The sequence below is a fragment of the Plutella xylostella genome, chromosome 21, assembly GCF_932276165.1.
Source record: "Plutella xylostella chromosome 21, ilPluXylo3.1, whole genome shotgun sequence".
NCBI lineage: Eukaryota > Metazoa > Arthropoda > Insecta > Lepidoptera > Plutellidae > Plutella > Plutella xylostella.
This window is the reverse complement of record NC_064001.1, coordinates 2536643-2557762: the sequence shown is the minus strand read 5'-3', so window position 1 is coordinate 2557762 and position 21120 is coordinate 2536643. Positions and strand designations below refer to the sequence as shown.

The window sequence follows — 21120 nt, the reverse complement described above, 5'->3', positions numbered from 1 at the left end:
GAAGGGTCACTTTTACCAAACGCTATACGTATTTAAATCAAATTTTAAATACATTTTGTACTAACTGAATACAGACGTATGACAGGCTACTAATTACGATTAGCGTTTGGTGAAATTCCACCTAACATATGGAAAAAAACAAATGTCACTTTTGGAACTAACTTTGCCTTACATTTTGACAATGACAGTTGACGATACGCAACGTTAACGGAGGTTCGTTAAGTAAGTTGTGCTCGCGACTCTGAAGTAAAGCACCGGCCACACTCGCAGCAGTCAACAGACAGGGTCGGCCTACACACGCTAAATTTCACGGTCCCATGATTTTTCCGTCGGCTGACTCCCATTCTGCGGGGGGCCCTCGTTATTTAAACTAAGAAGATTATGCACAGAGCTTGAGAACTTACCTCGTTTGTGGACTTGCCTTTATTGCTTCAAAGACGGGACGCTATGCGTAAAATCGGTTCAGAAGATTTATTGTTATTGCTCATCGTAATTATCATTAAAGACTCTTTTTATTATTTATATCTTTTCAGAGTTTAGTAGGTACATTCACGACCTTAAAAAAATATTGTGTTGTCCCAAATTAGAGCCAAACTACCATTGTCAAGCTTTTATGAAATAGTCGATCAAATCAAAATCAGATTCAAAGGCTTTCTTATAGGTACACATAATTGTGACCCCGCAGAAATATACTTCAGAATTCCAAAACGCCATTTTTCGGTAAAAAAAAAAACAATAGCCCAATCCGCCCAAACCTTCCCACCGTCAAAGGTAGAGCCTAGAAGGCTAATATAGACGGAACACAATACACCTGATACGTGATATCTTTAGATAAAACGTCAGACCCGTGGGCCGAGGCCGCGTCCTGTGACCTTGCCGTGTCCTTGACACAATTCTTCAGATACTAGAGGTAGACAGATAGGAGAGACCCCAGATAAGAGACACTACAATGATATTATAATAAGCTCTTGTTAAAAAAAACCCGCAGTGCAACAATAAAATCTACTGCAAAATTGTTTTTCAAAAATTATAAGTCTCAACATAATTATTATAAATAATTATGTTGAGACATACATACTTAGACCATATTATATAAAACTGGAAACTCAATTGAAGATTCTAAATTACTTATGTAAGAAGATTCTTGTTAAGGTCGTTGACATCGGGGCTCCTTTGCCTCCTCCCTCCTTTATATTAGGTTATATTGTAATTGGAGAACCTACGAGTAAGTTCCTCTTAACCTACGCATACGATTTATGTCTTGCGTGTGTAGACAGAACGCTGCGGGGTCACTCTTCATTACGAAAAACGATTCAAAGCGCAGCTGCTGCGTTAACCACAACTCTATCTCATCTCGTTGTATGAAACGATCCGATTGCATGACAGCTGTCGTACGTTTGTTAACCAATCAAACTAGAGTAACCCTTGGGGTGACTTGAGTCACGTCTATGGTAACGAAAGCCAAAGTTAACATGTGCTGAGCTAGACACTAACCTTTTATATCTCTCGAATGAATTGCCAGTCTACAAAGTATCCTATTCTGTTTAACTTAGAGCTTACAATCGCGGTACTTTACGCATCTTCTTGTGTAACTTAACTACCCCATCCTAATACAATAAAAAGCTAGCTGGCTAAGTTAATTATGTGTAATGTTTGTTTGTTAGATCGATTACATTGCCAGGTTATTTCAGTAGATATTTTAAAAATCTTGACAATGTTTCCTACAAGGGTAAAATTTTCAAACATAAAACCGCGGGAGTCGGCTATCAAATAATAATCAAATAATAAATATGTATACTTTGTACTCTGATGATGTTTTATTCAAAAAGTTACGTGCAAGCGAGAGATGGCAATAAAATAGTTACTTTTATAGTTAGTTATAGTTATGAGTTCAGCGACCCGTGGCCCTAGACGTTCTGTAGTTTCAGAGAGGTTTCAGAATAGAAAATGCGATTGACTCCGCCCGAACAATACCGACCACGACAATACTTGGTATCGTCGTTTGTTTAGTGGCTTGAGATATGAAGCGAATAATAGAGAGACACGCTCACAATGCCAAAGATAAATAGATTTGCTAGTCTATTCAAGTGCCGATAATACAAGCAAACCGCCGTGTGCTATTGTTAGCACCTGGGGAAATATGGATTATGCAAACTGACAACCAATTGGTTAAATGTTTCATAAATGCCCACCCATCCAATTTACTAAGCGATAACACCGACATTTGTACCTACATACCGTAGGTTATAAGTTTAAATACTGCAACTATCTATCTCCTTACCTACCTATGTACGTACCTAGTTTATTTGTCCGTGGGAAAATTCATTTCTTCATCGAACAATATCAGCTTCGCATCGCAATTAATCACAAGTCGAGCGAGGGAACCAGCTATCGGTGGAAGGGCCGTTATTAGTCGGCGGAACCTGCCGTATCGATCTATGAGCCGCAGGGTTGTTCACCTCCCCCCTCCACCTGGCCTGGTGGGCTGGTGGGCCGGTGGTGGGCCGGTGGTGGGCTGGTGGGCACGATCAGCCCATCTTTCCTCTCTGACTAATCCGATTGTCCGACGGGACTATCCGCTGCGATCCGGCAATTCTGACGCTTTCTTTGTCTTTATGACATTAAACTGGGTTATTGCGGTAAATTCAATTTTTGTGTTTCAGCCACTTTCAGCCGTGAATCACGGTAAGGCTGTCTAATGTTGTGAAAGTGATTTACGCTGTGAATCCGCTCGGTGAGTCAGTTCATGCTGAAATCTTGTTACTCATCTGAATGGCCTTTTAGTGGCAAGTCATTCTTTCGTCTTTCTTTTTTGCTAGTAGGTATCAACGCAGATAGACTCTGATCTGTTTTGGTCCTATCGTGGGTCAGAATAAAGCGGCTATTATTTACTTGATAGGTGTTCTGTAGTAGAAACCTGAGTCCCTAGCCATATAGTGTAGAACTGCCTGCAGTGCAGACAGATCTACATCAATACGGCAAGAAAGAAAAGAAATCTAGATCAAAGATAGATGCGCCGAGAGCATTTCATTCAGGCGGCGTCACAGACACCCAGGCGCCAATGCAACCTCCTTCCAGCATACTCTGTGACGCCGTCACACCCTAATGAAAATACTCTGTGTGCACAAAGACGATGTTATAATCCACCGGGACTGGCAGCCACAATGCAGCTTTTCTGTTTTGACCCAATAACCGAGATATCGGATTCCCGCCCTTTTCTTGTTATGAATCGGATTACTCAAGCATCATTGGGTGCTTTTATTGCTGAGATTCGTTGATTTGGTTATGGGTATCGTAGTTATGTACATTGTAATTGTTATTTACAGAGGAAGGTACCTAATTCAATAAGAATTGAATTACTTATCTACCTCCGTTAATACTTTACGATGTACCTACATAACAACAATTTAGTTATGGACTTGACTTGAATATACATAAAATTACAAGTATAATCCCAAGTAGGATACTTGTCTCTATAAAAATCTTCCCTTTCCGTTATTACTTCATGTTAAATAGGGCAATCCACTGGACCGTAATATTCACGGTTCACGATCATAAATTTGCATTCATCCGCCTCTCCGAAGCCTCCATAATAATTATGATAACTCTACAAAGTGGCTCTAGCCTTGACACGCACTCCGGCAGCCCTGGGGCCTAATCATAAGTTAGTGCCAACCCTGGCCACCAATAGGGATTGTCTCTATGAAGGACTGAAATGTCCGAAATGCAATAGACCAATAACGGTTGGGGTTATAAGATTGGCTTGTGTGTTTTGTGCGAAGCTCCAAAACCAATGCAGTGATCAAAACTGATCATTTGTTTTTCTAGACATTCTAGAGATTGGATTATCCATATTTCAAGATCAAAACAATAGCAACCTCTAAGTTTTTCCGCACGTGTAACCCACCTGCGACCCGGCAAATAGTTTACGTTTTTCCACACGTGTAACCACAGGAATGTCCTTCGAATGAAAACCAAAGAATCCTCCACTTGTGTTAATATTTCCTGTCCTACTTTAATAAATGATTTAAATAAAAGATGGCGGCCGCATTCAGCTCGCAGCCAGCCTGTCGCGGCGCGGCGCCACGCCGTCGCTATCCGACACACACCGTTCACCCAACAGAGTCCCTCCACGGCTACTTGGCAACAACCCCGCTCGCCTCTATGCCAACAGCATACAGAATCAATTCGCGTTACAACTGTCCACTTCAGGGGACTTTCAGCCTGAATGCACGGTATACTCACACGCGCGTAATTCATTTCCAAGTAGGTATGACGTGTGACGCTGGTTCAGTGGATTGCTTTAGTGTTCATTAATGCATCGAGTCACGGGCTGCTGATTAGTTTAATAGTGGGCCAAATGAACCACAAGAACGTTCCGCGTGTAGAGTATTACCATGAGATTTCATTTCAGTTTCTGTTGGGGTGGTCAAATTCGAGATGACTGACTGTAACTCCTAGAGACCTTCGTCCAGCATTGGAGCGTCCGGCTGGTGATGATGTTTAGGTACAGGCAAGTTACAGTACTTACATTTTGAAAGTCGGAAACTCTTTTTTATTTTCCTACTTCCAAATCATTATTTTTTCAATTACCTACCAGTGACGCATGACGGTAAACAACCTAATTTATACCTAAGGCACGTATTATGTACGTATTTATTTACAACAAAGTTTGTATTTTTTCACGTGTAACCTTGGCAAGGAGTTCATAAGGGACAGTTCTGCTATTCATGCCACTGCCATCCCCCTATGACTCTGCCACTCTGATCACTTTCGTCATCCAAAGAAAAAAATCTTTTGGTTGGTGAATTATTATTTATGTAGAGTTTAAAAAAACGTCGGTTAATCAATTGGCATACATACTAAATCATATTTCAAATACCTGTCCACAGTAGGTATTATTATAGTGTTTTAACGAAAAACAAGGATTAACAAGGTTAATATTGACACTTATAAAATTGTAAGTATATAGCAGACTCGAGATCCGCCTTGGTAGATATTACAACTATGAACTCGGTCTAAACTGGATTCAAACTTGGGGAAGTTTTGATGAAACGCGGCTCGCTCGGAGCGCGATTTACGAACATATTTCCAGACTAGCTTTCCCCCCCGGCCCACGCTTTGTCATAAAAGCTTTGTTTCCTAAATACAGAACTTGTTTGATTGTTAAAAGTTTATGTTTCAGTGGGAGTCAAATCATTGAAAAAAATATTTTATTATTAAAATTGTAGGTAAATTTTCAGGTTTTCACAACAAAACAAATCTTGAAAGTCATCTTTAAATTTCAAACTAAAAGGAAGGGATAAGTTTTTCTACAACTGAGCCACGTAGCTCCACGATCAACTGGATAGAGAGTTAAATAAAAATAAAAAATCGGCGCAGCCGTTCCAAAGTTAGCCGCATACTTTCATTACACAATCTTTCACACATCCATTAAGCTATCGATGTAAACATTCACAACACCGAATAGTCAGCAGTCAGCTCAAACGCAGGATACGCCACTTGCCCCTAACACTGCGAGTGTGGAGTTGCACAAAGGCTTTAGTCGCATAGCGCCGGCTGCAGGAAACGCCACTGCAGTCGCCGCGACCCACATGCCGCCCGCGCCAGACCCGTCGCGCGATGCGTCTAGCAACTTGATCGACGATTTGTGGCTCATTTGCTTGGCGACTGTCTTTTGTTTTAAGCGAAATGTTTGAACGGAGTTTAGTGTTTGGTTGTGGTTATGAAGATTCGCTTACAAAATAATACCCATTATAATAAACAGGCCGGTTATAGTCATGGTTATGATTATGACCAAGCAATATATTGAATATTTTTTGCGAATTCTGAAATATGTTGAGATTTTACAAACGTTTTGTTTGGAAAATCACTATGATTTTTAATTTTAGTGTACTTTGATTGATACAATAAATAAATATAATATTTGTGCGGATTAAAATATTTTAAAACAGCAACAGCATTAACTAAAGGACCATAAAAGGACGTTCGAATTTTACGAGTAACGCGTCGATACCATTTTATTAGAAAGAAAATGATAAGTTTTTATGAAAGACGCGAGTCTACCCAAGGTAATGAAGTAAAGATAAAATGTCGACATCGTACTTCGACGATGCTCGTTACATGGCTCGCTCTCTTCATGTTAGGTACCATAATATATTATATACAAGGTATTGCAAAATTAACATCTATCTATTTGATACCATGATACTATTTATGGCGTAGCGTAGGCGCTATCGCACAATTCGCTTAATGTGGCCTTACGATAAATTTCGAGAATTTAATAGAATAGCTATTTTCATTGGATGAGTCTTGTATCTTTCATAATTATCATCAGCATCGTCCACTGCTGGACAAAGGCCACCCCCGGGGAAACGCCACAACAATCCTTGGTTATCCTCATCCAGCCAATACCAGCAAAAGCCATCTACATTTGACGGCCAAGCGCTCCGGAAGTCGTCCCACGTAATGTACTCTGTGGTCGCACGCTACGCTTGAATTTCAGAAGTTTCAAAATGATTTTTTTTTTTATTTTTATTTATTTATTAGCACAACAGAAGAAATCTTAAATATATTACACATTTTGACACGAAACCTAAAAGGTTTATTTGTGTCCGTCTGGCGTTTAACATAATGTAGGTAGGTTATAACAATTTATAGTTAGAAAGAGACGGGAACCAACCCATGCGCTTTGAAGCGTCCTTAGTGAGAGCGAGAAAGATGTATGTCGCTTCACTACTGTTGAACGCCCCGCGCGCATGTAGTTGCTACCAGCCTTACAAAAAAATATTGTTGGGTTATTCTACTGCTAACGTTGATAAAGTACCTAATGTAAAGAAGTTTTTTAATTTTTTCTTTAAATTTTTTGTTTCAAATTGTGTTCGTGTGTCGTATGGCAGTTCATTTAATTTCTTTGGAATGAGGTAAGAAGCTGTTCTTTTCCCATTGCTATTATTAAAGTTAGGTATGTGGTATTTATCTTGGGTTGTTTTCCGTGTAGTTATTTTATGAGATGTTTTCTTAAGAGATAATTTATCTTGGATGTTATTGTATTCCTTTAAAATGTAATAATCAAACTGGGTAGACAGGGGCATGGTTTTACAATAATTAAAAAGTTTAAGGGGGTTATTTCTACATTCTTGCTTAATGGATAGCGGAACTATTGTTTTAAATAAGTATTCTATGTTGTAGTTTTTGTATTCCATTTATTAGATAGGGAGATGCTCTTCCGTATGTACTCAGTCCGTAGGTTACGATTGATTCAACCATGGCCTTGTATAGTGTGAGTAAAATGTAAATGAAATATTGTATATTCGACGTAAAATTTTACAATTGTATGTCGATAGTTATAATATTACTCTGCCACCATTTCACAAAGGCCCTGTCATTGGAGGTAAGAAATGGCAAAAGAAAGAAAGATAACTCCTTACTCTCGAGAACTGATGTAACTATGCCTACCTGCAGGCTACGAATACTTGCGGTTTCTTTAGATTGAATCATCCTAAATTCTGTTAAGATTATGAACAGAGACACTGTAGATTCTCAGGAATTGTAACATTTGGGATGTTACGTAGGCTTCATAGTTAAATCAATATTTATTGTACCAGTCTCAAGGCCGCGTAACCCTACCTTTTGCTAAATCGTGTCTTCTTTAGGGATAATATTTCTAGTCTGACAAGATACAAGTTTATCTTCAATAAGGATGATATTACAGTAAAGCTTTGAAAAGAAAATTATGGGACATGAATTGGAATAACAGCACAAAAATAAGAAATAAAACTTTACGTAGGTATTTTTTCTCTCTAGGGCAAAAAAAACGGATCCCTCTCTGGTTAGGCCATTATGTGGACAGGGTCACAATTATTCGCAACTACTACCGTTGCATATTAATCAGTGCATGGAGGGCCAAGGGCCTTTTGGTACACATATTGGTTAACATTGGACACCACGCTCGCATCAATAGAGGGACAAATGAGGCAAGGGCACTAGCTGTTAGAGACACAATAATAAATAACTTATGTTAGAAAGGTAGAACAACAACAGGCAAGTGTCACGGAAAATTATACATTAGATAATGAATGCAGTTTTTGCAAAACAAAATTTTATTTTGTAAATATTTTTTTCTTGAATTGTAGATTTTTGTGTCATGCGAAATAACCCAAAACGATAAAACACAGTTAACTATCTCTAAATCGTAAATGTCATATGTATCTCATGTTATAAATAATATAAATACCTACCACCCAATAACATTTAATTACCTTTACTAGTAAATAAAGGTATCTTAGATTCTCTGAATAATTTTCTCAGCATTCGCATTTTCAGCGATACTAATTTAAGTATCTTCGAGCCAGATGCCTCCGTGAAAACTCGTTTTTCGTCTGAATTTGACGCCGGCGGGAAATAAATTAAATTTCAGGCTTTATTGATTCCATTCAGAATACATTTACCGACAATGTTGTTCGAATACCATATTGTCTACAAGCTTTTACGCTATAAATAAATGAATGCTATTCTTATTTTCAACGTTTCCGATATATTGGAAATTTTAATATTGATTGTTGGTGTAAAGACTTTTAGTTTATTTCAAAGTTACAGTATAACAAACTTGCTAACTTAACAAAACATCATAAGCATAAGAACTATGCTGACTAGGTACTCACTCACTATGTTACTAACTATAAAGTTAGGCCCTGTATTTGAACGCAACTCACAGATAAAAACAAACGATATTTTGTTTGAACTTTATAACCCTGTGGTGAAAGAAAATCTATTCTAGAAAGGTGGTCCTTTCTTGGAAACCTCAGAATTTTTCATGCCGATAAATATTGCTACCTCATTATAATAGAATTACTTAACTACTTGAATTTAATGTTGTGATTTTTATTCTCTTTGTCATTTTTTTTATGTTATGTTTTTTTGAGTCAGTCAGTCAAGTCAGTCCGTGACTTCACCCAAGGGTTCTAGTTGAAAAGCAGCGCTATGGTGTGGTTTAGCATACCTGCCATAGCATCAAGCTGAACTAGAACCCATTTCAGCACCGAGAAGCAACATACATGCTTTTAATAACTTATTTTTTTTGTTTACTTTTTAACCTTTTCTTCTAAATGTATGTGTTGTTTCTGTGTGTGTAAGAAATAAATAAATTTTCTTTCTTTCTTTCTTTCTTTCTTTCTTTCTTTCTTTCTGATTTTTAACCTATTGCTATCACTGTCTGTTTGTTACTGTCAAAGGATGAAATGGATAGATCCAAAGCAATCCAAAGCCAACATAATTTTAACGTCCGTTTATGCAAATGTCTTATTGCTTTTTAAACGAGCAGCTCAGTTACAGAGCTGTAACAATTACAAGAAAATTACAAACGTATTTTTCTTTTTACAAAGAAATGTTCCAAGAACTCTTTTGAATAATGTAATGTTTTGAATAATGTAAAGCCAATTTATGACCGCCATTGCGTCAATTAAATTAGTACTTACAGTAAAGGCTCGTGGACACTGTGACAGGCCGCAGCTTGCAAAAGTCCCTTTATGCGGCCGGCTGCGCCCTGAAATAATGTGCGAATTTTCATATAAAATGCTAAGACTTAGATAGGTTAGCACTTGTAGCAGAGTCTACACAACAGTCACTATCAGTGACTACTGAAACTACCAGCAACCACAGTGGTTCATTCTGCCAGGCTCTCGGGGCCGGCAGGGGTGCTCCCCGCGAGTGCCCCACACTCCGTGGGACGCCCCCTGTATATGAACATCCGATATTGATATCGGAGAACCGATTGACGGCTTAATGCTTTTCGAAATCGCTGCCCGTAGCGCCGAAGCTTTATAGAGTAACCTATGATATACTTTACTGTTTATAATATCTATCCGAAAGCACTGAAAGCCGAAAAGTTGTACACATTTTGCTTTTGTTAATTTGTCTTTAAATCATAATTATTAAACAAAGTTAAGAACCATCCAGGCATCTTAGCAAATGTTGCAAAATTGAAAATAATAAAGAGTAAGAGTAATAAAGCTTTCTTTCTACTTACGATATACGGACTTACAATAAAGTTATACAAGACTTAACAAGACTGATCCTTACATAAATCATAACCATATCAAAAACGATACTTGAATTCAAACAATAATTTCCAAACAAGAGATGGCAATCATTTTCCCACGAAGTCGATATAATACGTGCGTCTCATTCCAAGGGCTTATAACGGAGATACCTACAGCGTATACCGAGTTAAAAAGCTTCAACAAAAGAAATATTACCGGCGGCGTGTACGTTTGTACCTACCTCATCTTATTGGCTGCGGCCACGCGGAAAAGTACCTAAACATAGGTAGAGAGTCTTGTATTGTACATGGTTTACACATCCATATAATATTAACTTTCATAGATTATCTAATACGCTTTCAGGAAAATTTTAAAATATTATCTTCCGATTTCGGTGTGGAATGCGACGTATAACATAAAGTCTTCAATCTATTACGGTCGTCGTCTATAATGTAGATTCGATTAACATAAAACATAGTAAGTGTGGGTAATGAATACTAGCGTTAGTTTATATATAGCCTTACACCTAATTATAGATTTACACATAAGATAAGATACAACATTAAAACCTGGTCATGTACTTATATTTTCTCCGTAACGTGTAAGTATTTTGCATACCACATGTCATAGACAAGCGGACTGTATTAGCTACATAGCTCTATTCGTAGTAAATGTTGGAAAGTTAGTTTCAATATAAATTCTTGGCATACCGCTGTTGCCCTGAACTCTTGTAATTTCGTCCTTACACCGCGGTGTGACCTCTACAACGAGCCAATCGATATCTACCCTCCTATGTACAGCTACCGACGTTTATTTATTCCGTCTAAATTAAATTCTGACCAGAATAGTCACATCAATATCCAGGTATATTTTTATAACAATTATAATTGGCTTCACATTTTTTAGATGTTTCTAGCAGACGCTATATTTCCTATTCGTTACAAGATCTTATTGAATCTAAATGCTTCGAGACATGAACGATACTCGATATTCGAAACTTCTTATTAAGTTAGGTTTTGAATAACTTTTACCAACTTTGGTCGAGGCTACGCTGCGTTACTTTCCATATTTCAGCGTCATAACATAAAATGATATGGAAAACTGCACCGCACCGCAGCAATGTAGCCTAGCCCTTAGAATAAACCTTCGTGTACTATTCTGGTATTTATAATATTCAACATTCCCCACATTCATACTTTTCTTCCCGTTATTTCAACACAACACCCTGTATCCACAGACGCAGTAGTGTAGTGCAGTCAGATGTGGCATAGTGCGGCGCACGGGAGCGAGGAGCGCGCGTCCCCGGGACGTTGGACGTGCCGCCGCGTCCGGTAAACACACCCGCCGACAACACACTATATAAGGTGAGCTCTATGAGTACGCACATAAAGTGCAGAAGGGTCACTATAGGTTTACTAAACTACATTTGGGTGAAATTCAGAATAGATGTACCGTGACGAAACGAAAGGTGAAATTGAAAAGAAACTGACCAGACTTTTCTTAAACATTTCTCAGTTCCGTTACAATTTCATTGTGATGCATCTATTCTGCATTACACCCATTTAAGAGCCCCATCTGGTTTCAATAACCATGACTCTATCTCGCTGCATTATGACGTGACTGCCCTCCGAATCAAGCAAGAATGGTCTCCCAGGACTTGAAACGATGATAGGTAAAACGGGAATCAGGAGACACAGATCTATGAAGTTATATTGTGTGATTACACTACAACTTCATAGACATGTCGCAAAAGCGTCACTACCTATTGTTAGCCGAAAAGGGGGGAACCCACTCTCACACTACTGTTGCTATTGATAAATATTTTCAGTCAATATTGTGTTATCTGTTCACAGGTCGGACATGAAAAATCTTGCCCATTGTCTGGCTGTTCCTATCAGCGATCACGTGGTCACTTTCATCTCTCTTGTAGCCGCGGCCGCCCTGCCCTCGCGGACGACAGGTCAGTACTGTTTATCATATAAGTACATTTTGCCACAGAGATATCTGACCCCCTACGGGTTTGTTTTCTTCTTATCGCGAGTGATAACGTATATAAGAGTTAGAGATAAGGGTTTGTCACCCTGAAGCGAATGGCCACTCAGGTTAGCATCAGTCGCTGCTGATGGCCAAAGGTGAGAAAATAAAAAAACACAAACATTTTACAAAAATTTTAGGCCATTGATAAGTTTTATGGCTAGCGGCTGGCGGTGGTTAATTGGTCCGCGCAATTCTAGGCTAATAACACGAGGTATCTTTCCGTGGCTAGACAGAAGTAGAGCGACCTCATATCTTCAGCCGTTATCAGACTGATTTCAGTTCAACCCAGGTACTATGATTCTACCTAGTATATAGTATACAGGGTGGAATTTTGTGGGCCAGGCCAATGTACCTGCGAACTACCGAACTAGCTTATTTGTTATTCATTCTAAAGGCTTGCATCTGTTTTACTCTCAGAATTTATTAGTTGTTAGATACCGAATACGTTTCAATAATGCTTTGCCATGCTGAAAAATAAGAAAAAGGACTCTATTATTTAATTTAAGTACTTATTGATTTGTGTCCATTCAGAGGAACGCAGCTTTAAAGCTAGCGATTCCTATTTTCCTTACAAGTAATGTTAAAGGTCAAACTGTTGAAGACATTCACATAATGATCGTAGGTCGTGCTACTATGACTGTACCTATTATAAGGCAAGATATTTCATAATGATTTCCTTTCTGAACCTCACATTGAATATCTGTTACATAGGTACTGGGGAACCTCACATATACGAGTGTACCTGTATCTGTATACAGAATAGTCTATTGTGGAAACCTCCGACAGTTGGATATAAATAGTTAGCCTTTTCACATTTGCATTGGTTTCACGAATAAAAATAGAATTTAGTAAGTTATTTCTGGTTTCCGATTTTTCGTAGGTAATTAAGTTACTACTTAGGTAGTAATTTTATAATGTAAATAATTTTACTTTCCTAATTATCAGTAATCAGTTTCTTGAAATCTTATCCGCTCTACCACACTGTACATGTTTATTATAAAACAAGAACCTCAACAAATTAAATAGTTTTTCCTCTTTTCTTTTCTTCTTTAATTAGCTTTATTAAACATGTTAACATTACATTCATTGTATTTATCTAATTAGCTTAACCAGCATCCTTACAATTCGCCTTTTGTTAGAATTTTTATCAAAATACCAGCAAAAACCTATTAAATTTCTTTGCAAGTTTTCTCATTGAGAATTAAATTCCTAGAGGAAAGTTGTGGGGCGATGCCTACAGATAAAAGTACCTATATATCGCATACTCCCTACCTATGTTGGGTGATTCGCAAAGTATGTAATGTATGATTTGAAGTCCACTTAATAACTCAGCGGTTAACACTAGCTGCCTTTCTGGGATCAATACCCGGAAATTGAAATTCTTATTGTATCCCATAAAGATTGGCACATATACGCCACTTTTGCGCAGATAGCCTCTATGTGATCGGTAGTCTGTGCCGATAGTAAAAAAGCAATAGATAATAACGTATCACGAAAAAAGTAGGAGCAGCAATGGCGGTCGAGACAGTCTTGCTACCTTTGTCCACTGATGATTATGAGGACAATGACGTTGTTCATAATGATGAAAATGTCGTCGATGATGATGATTACAATATGGATGATGATAATATAGTTGATGATGATGACGATGTGTGTCTCCAGTACGGCGCTCCGGCGGTAGGTGGCAGGCGGGTGTCCGCTCGGCGCGACGCGGCGACGGCGGCCGCGCGCCCGCTCCCAGCCTCCGCCCGCCCATTCACTGTTAGCAGGTAACCTACACCTTACCACCACGCTGAATACGCCTACCGAGTAGAATGGAGGGACAGTATCCTCGGCCGATCCTCGACCAATGAACGGCTAGCAATTGAGGATACTGTCTCGGCATTGTATTAAGGATATTGTCTTCAAATTCGATAGTGTGATCGAACCCTTACGATTTGAAATTAGCTCAGTATAAACATTATTTCTGGGTTTAGTTTTGATAGTTCCGGGTTAGAAGTAGAAGTAATCTGGGGTTCTAAATTTAGGCGCGCTGCGCTCAAGGCACTGACATCTTGTTTGTAAGATGGAGTTAAGGTGTAAATACAAAGGTGTAATTAATCGGCGCTATATTTGTTACAGTAGGCAGTTTACTCGGAGGGAGTTCGATAGACAATGTCCGAGGACTTGGACTCGATCAGCGAGGAAGAACCAAGCTTGTTCCGACCCTTCACCAGAGAGTCTCTGGCCGCTATCGAAGCCCGCATAGCTGATGAACTCGCTAGACAAAAGGAAAACGAAAAGAAACGAGCGGAAGGCGAGGTACGTGATGGAATAGTAGTGGTTAATGATACGAATGCGAGTGAGGGTGTTAGTGACACGAGTGGTGTGGTGTGTGCTTTAGGCAAGTGCACGGAAAGTCTTTTATCTTCGATTTAAGAAACAAAAACAAATAATTCAACAGAAACATTACATAGAAACAGGACACTATAACAGTGATGTTTGACAATGGCCGTTTTAATGCATGGCGACTAACTTGGAATGTTTTTAAACTATTCCAGACCGATTTGGGGCGGACGAAAAAGAAAAAAGAAGTAAGATTTCTAGCTTGCCCCTTTTACCTTTTTACAGCTCGTTCCTAATAGATAAACAATATAGAGCAAGCTATCGCTTAACAAACAAAATTATATAATGTGAGGATGACACTGGTGCTATTAGACTATTTCAACGATTGGCCATGTTTCTAAATAGAACTGCGATAGCTTGCATTGAATTCAAACTCGCATAGTTAAGAAATGCAATCAAAATATTTTTACGCATCGCTTTTATGGCAAAGTATTTCCAAATAATTTGGTTGAAAAGTTTAGCTGTTGCCTACATTTTTCAACAAATCTTGGCAACAGCTAGTCTTCAATTTGTTATTCAACATGGCTTCTCATATTTGTTTGCATCAGGATTCAGGAAAATGCATACAAATAAGAGTATGTTAGGAGTACTAGTGTAGACCTCATAGATGTAGTAAATAAAGTAATCAAAATACCTGTGAAGTTACGTGAAATTATAAAATCCCATGTAAACGAAATTTGAATATGTCGTACATAATATTATGTAGTGTCCAAAGACAACCTTAAATGTTTGTCTAGTGTAGAAATATTGACCCTATAGAACATAATGTCCGTATTTCGTAGGTATATAAATAGCAAATGTACTTTCAAAATTATTACAGGAACATGAATACTTTCAGTATATAACAGCAGCAAATACTCACCAGCACTTAGGAACATTTCACAATTCAGGCGTTGCACAGGATGGCCCATGCTCGCTCAGTTGCATTCAGCCATACATCGCAATCATTGAAACGCTCAGCATCACCATCTAGACAAAAGTGCATATTTGATGAAATTAGAATACTTAGATACTTTACAAAAATAATATCATTGCATAACATTTTGATTTCTGAATACTTACATATTTAAATTTGTAACAGTTTCTTTAATTTTAGTATTTTTTCCATAAAGGAATGTCTAGGCTTGTGCTAGCAAATTTTATACTATCTATGCGCTTCCAATATTGCAAACAGCATCATTACATGGCAGCACACTATAATAATAAGCTAGCTTATATTGCCTTACGGAAAGATTGACTATTACAGAGAAATTGTTTATACAAGAATGTAAACTTGATTTCTCTTAAGTTAAGTAAGTAAAACTTTAACTATAAACCACATCTTAAAACCAAGACCAAAGTCTAGGCACGTAAGAACCACGCAGCAAAACTCCACCGAGAAAAACCACGAGGCAAGCAAAGCCAACTACCGAGCAAACGACAGCTCATACTCCAAGTATTATTTTTGATAGTTAACGAAAACCACTTATTTTCGTATTCATACAAGAAATGCATCATTCATCGGTATGAGATGATAACATGTAATAAAACGAACAACTTGATAGCTGAAGTTGGCTGCGATTACACTTTCGTGTTTTGTCAAACTAACCGACTATCAATCTCTAAAAAAAGAGGCAGTTTGTTACTTTGACAAGGTACTAAAGTGCATTCGCTGCAAACTTAAGAACTACCATCTTGTTCAAACCTAATTGACAGTGTATAACACAAGCGCATTTCGTGAACTATCAACTAACTAAACAAAAAACAAGTAACAGCTCACTAAAACACCGTCACGTTCACCACAACAACACCTTTCCCTTCTCTCACATATCCTCTTCATCCAGGTTCGATATGAGGACGAGGACGAGGACGAGGGCCCGCAGCCGGACGCGACGCTGGAGCAGGGGCTGCCGGTGCCCGTGCGCATGCAGGGCTCCTTCCCGCCCGAGCTCGCCTCCACTCCGCTCGAGGACATCGACCCCTATTATCACAACCAGAAAGTGAGTTCACATATTTCATAATTACTTTACATAGTATTAATTAAGATCGTTGGTAATATTAAAAATTGGAACTAATTAAGCAGTGAAATATTTTCAAACATTTTGATTTAGGTATTGCTTACTTTCAAATGACAATTTTAATAAATGAGCTGATGATATTGTTAAAATGCTTCTTAGCATTGCAATGCTTTATAGAGAGGGTTGCACATGGGTATATTAATCAAACATAACAACGGACAACTCATAACTTCAACAGTGTTTCTTATAAATCTTTTGGTACTTCTTGGATGATGTCTTCTAAGACCCGATTCTGGATTTCAATTTCATTATTTTATAGAGATCATGCGAACCTTAGGGCACTAGAGTTTTCCTCATCCCTGCTGTCAACTCCTACGTTTGCAAGTTGTCACCAGACAGATAATTTAATTATTCAAATTTCCTTGTTTCAGACCTTCGTAGTCGTAAGCAGGGGTAGAGATATCTTCAGATTTTCGGCAACCGACGCACTCTGGATGTTGGACCCATTTAATCCAATCAGAAGAGTGGCGATTTACATCTTAGTGCATCCGTTATTTTCATTTTTTATTATTACAACAATTTTAGTAAACTGCATTCTTATGATAATGCCTTCAACACCTACTGTCGAAAGTACTGAGTAAGTATTGTTTGAGTGTTTTTGTACTTAATTTACTTACTTATAGTACTTCTTATGTTATCCATCATATTATCGTAATATTTTTTATACCTATATTGATTGAACATTACCTAACTAACAAATATATCAAAAAAACTATGACATTCTATAGAAATCTAGAAAAGTCGTAGAATGCACGCTAGTTTCAAGATTTTAGCAAACATTTTGAGAAATAAAATATCAGTATTTAATAGTAAATAGGTAGCGAGTATAGCTGAAAATTGCGATTGAGTCCTTTAGTCAGACAAATGTTTCATCATTCCTGTGCTTTAAAGTAATAAAAATATCTTATAAATTTACAAAAACCTAATGGATACATTTCTGTTGTTATGAATAAAAAAATGATATCAGCAATATACACTTTAACATGCTGCGAATATAAGTGTTTTAAAAATATACCTACTCTACAATCTACATAGATAGTTTTATCCTTGTAAATAATTGAAATATAGCTTGTATATTTGAGAAACTAGATAAACATAGAAATTTGTCTTGTAAAACAAAACTTACGATACGTTTTATGCATTTTTGGTCAAGTCTTGCTTGACACTGTTACCCGTATTCCGTATTGTATGATTTTTATTTGATCAAATATTATTTTATGTAGTGGAGTTGCGATCATCAAAGGACGTGGCTTTTTACAGAGTTATCTTTACCGGCATCTACACGTTTGAATCGGCGGTGAAAGTAATGGCCAGAGGTTTCATACTACAGCCATTCACATACCTTAGAGATGCATGGAATTGGCTTGACTTCGTAGTTATAGCATTAGCGTGAGTAGTAGAAATATTTTTTGATAATTAGAGTTATTTACTACATGAAATGGTAGTTTTTATTGATAAAATATTTACATTTAATAGTTTCCTTGATAGAATGAAAATACAAGTACTATTAGACGACAAAAAAATGAATGTACGAATACTATACAAGTAAAAAAAATACATTTGATTATGATTAAATTAGTAAAAACATTTGGCGCAATACAATTTGTTTTACAATGATTAAAGTGTAAACTTAGCAAATATAGTAAATTAATTAGTAATTTTAGATAGCTCTTAGAAACCGTATAATAATCTAGATGTTGTGTGTGTTGGTGTTACATTGCAGTTATGTGACGATGGGAATAGATCTTGGGAACTTGGCCGCTCTAAGAACCTTCAGAGTGCTCCGAGCGTTGAAAACCGTAGCCATCATACCCGGTAAACAGTCTTTCAAGTAGTCAGTAAACTAGTTGCAACTTATAGTCATACATAGCTTGTGAAATTAAGAATTTATGGATGTTATATCAGTAGAATTTGCAGAACCTATTATAAAATAGAAAATATATATCTTGAACACTCAAAAGTATTAAATATATTATTCATTTATCTACATAATACTGGATATAATTATTCATAATATGTAAGACTACATTTAGCTTGGTAAAGTATTGCAACAAATATTCCCACAGGTTTGAAGACCATCGTCGGAGCCGTGATTGAGTCAGTGAAGAATCTGAGGGACGTGATAATCCTGACGATGTTCTCGCTGTCTGTGTTCGCTCTGATGGGCCTGCAGATCTACATGGGCGTGCTGACGCAGAAGTGCGTCAAGTCCTTCCCCGAGGACGGCTCGTGGGGGAACCTCACCGACGAGAACTGGGAGAGGTTCTGTCAGAATGAAAGTAAGATGTCTTTACTGTTAATGTGTTTATATTCATGGTTACCTGTAATAGATCGCTCTTAGTGATAAGGCCGCCTATTGTTCTTTGTTCCTAGTTTATAAGTATTTTTTGGATGGTTTGCTATTTGTGGTGACACTGGTGACCAATAAAGTCATATTCTATGTCGAATCCGAATTTTAGAAAATCGGTACTAGAGGTTACTGTTGGATATCGCTCACGCTTTTTATTGTTTTCAGCGAACTGGTATTTTGAAAATGGTGCATATCCGCTATGCGGGAACTCATCAGGTGCTGGGTAAGCGAAGCATTAATTATTTCATACTTCAATTATTTTAGATTTCCGACTTTTACATAAGTATTCTAAATAACAATCATTTTTGCAGACAATGTGAGCCGGGCTACGTGTGTTTGCAAGGGTACGGGCCGAATCCCAACTACGGCTACACGAGTTTCGATACATTCGGTTGGGCGTTTCTGTCAGCTTTCCGCCTCATGACGCAGGATTATTGGGAAAATCTATACCAATTGGTTAGTTCATTTTCATGGAGTGCTTTTAAATGTATCTCGGTTGATGCTTGATTTTAACTGTCCATATTAGTTGCGTAATTTGTGTCTTCTCCATTGGATGATATTTTACTTCCTTTTGAAATCATTGGTCTTTTTAGTATGGATGAACGGCTTGACATTACCGATGATTTACTTGGTGATTGTGATGTTCCAGGTGCTAAGGTCGGCGGGCTCGTGGCACGTGTTGTTCTTCGTGGTGATCATCTTCCTCGGCTCGTTCTATCTCGTCAACTTGATCTTGGCCATCGTCGCTATGTCGTACGACGAGTTGCAGAAGAAAGCCGAAGAGGAGGAACAAGCCGAAGAAGAAGCTCTTAGGGTATGGAAACTGCCAATTTGTAATAAAACTTTTTTTTGACAAAGAAGAATGGGTAACTTATACACCATGCGTTTACCAGGAAGCGGAACAGAAGGCAGCGGCGCGCGCGGACAAGCAAGAAGCTCGCGAGGCGCACGCGCGCGAGGTGGCCGCCGCGGCCGAGGCAGCCGCCTATGCCGAGGCACACCCGGCCAAGAGCCCCAGCTTCTCCTGTCAGAGCTACGAGCTGTTCGTGAACCAGGAGCGAGGCAACCAGGACGACAATACGCGCGAGCGCATGTCGCTGCGCAGTGACCCCTTCCAAGACTCGGTGAGCACTCAGCCCGCGCACAAGCCCGACCCGCACAGCGAGGCGCGCCGCCAGCGGAAGGTCAGCATGGTGAGTATGCGCCGGCACCTACACGCCGCTGCCACACATTCTTGCTAATCCAGAAAGTTCCAAATTTCATTTATGATAAATTTTTAGAGGATTTTAAAGAAATGGATGATTTCAAAGAATGTTTGGCAGATGAGCACTTCGCTTCTGGACTTGAGCTTAAATCATTGCAATTTTTTTGATATTTTCCAAAATCTATTTTTTTCTATTGATCATAATTTATCATTGTTATCATCAAACCGGCACAAAAGGCAAATCACATACAGGGTGTCTCACGATGATGCCATATCACGATGATGGAAGTACTGTAAACACCTTTAGATAGAACATTTTACAGAAATAAAATGTCAGTAAAATATTCTATCGACAGTATTTAAGGCACTTTACATGACCTTTATTGGAAGTTACAGACGAAAAGAGAACTATGAGATTTATAAGATTGTTTTCAGATAAGTTTCATTTCATAAGCTCAAGTTTGGAAGAATGAATAAATTCATGAATAAAATGTGTTTAAAATTTCTGTAGGCTTTAAATAAAATTTACGATCGACTGTGTTGTATTGCCTGAAAACTTCTAACTAACTGTTCTGTCGCAATCGCAAATATACAGATATAGAAATTGATCAATTGGAAATCGTTATCATACCGTCTCGTCTAAATGTATTTACTGAATACAAATCAAAATTTTGAGGATTCATTAGGAACATCCGAATCATCTGAATATTTGCTCTTCTCTTCGAAAATTATTATGATTTTCAGTTATCGTTTTATTGAGCATCAACTAAATGTCGCATCATCCACCGTTTAGTGTCATTAGGACAGTATGCTAGTTTGTGTTAGCAGTTTCATCAACATTGAATTCATATTTACAGTATGTATGACTATTAGTATTTTCAAAAAGTTAACTCTTCTTCTTGCGCATGTCTTTCCTTATCCATGTAATATTTTTCAATGGTTTAAAATTAGTATTATTATCAAAATTGAGTTGATTGAGAGAAATTTTCTTATAAATAACATTTGGAGCATGTCAATATTACTGTAAATGGTACTGTATATTTCTGC

The 21120-nt window shown here is 38.0% G+C and overlaps 1 protein-coding gene across 50 annotated transcripts in view; it reads left to right on the top strand.

The window, feature by feature from the left end:
• The window catches only part of LOC105393902 (sodium channel protein para), a 79412-nt gene that overhangs the window by 40938 nt on the left and 17354 nt on the right, over positions 1-21120 (top strand). For 31 of the 50 annotated variants that reach the window (XM_048628692.1, XM_048628691.1, XM_038115839.2 and 28 more), the window contains exons 2-15: positions 11278-11404; positions 11894-12000; positions 13740-13846; positions 14199-14378; positions 14618-14650; positions 16286-16441; positions 16891-17096; positions 17780-17908; positions 18243-18334; positions 18586-18798; positions 19035-19092; positions 19181-19325; positions 19519-19683; positions 19763-20062. In XM_048628692.1, the coding sequence (XP_048484649.1) occupies positions 14232-14378; positions 14618-14650; positions 16286-16441; positions 16891-17096; positions 17780-17908; positions 18243-18334; positions 18586-18798; positions 19035-19092; positions 19181-19325; positions 19519-19683; positions 19763-20062 (1644 nt within the window). In that variant the 5' untranslated portion in view covers positions 11278-11404; positions 11894-12000; positions 13740-13846; positions 14199-14231. The remainder of the gene's footprint in view (positions 1-11277; positions 11405-11893; positions 12001-13739; positions 13847-14198; positions 14379-14617; positions 14651-16285; positions 16442-16890; positions 17097-17779; positions 17909-18242; positions 18335-18585; positions 18799-19034; positions 19093-19180; positions 19326-19518; positions 19684-19762; positions 20063-21120) is intronic. The other 19 variants (XM_038115864.2, XM_048628698.1, XM_038115860.2 and 16 more) reach the window with 3 other exon arrangements.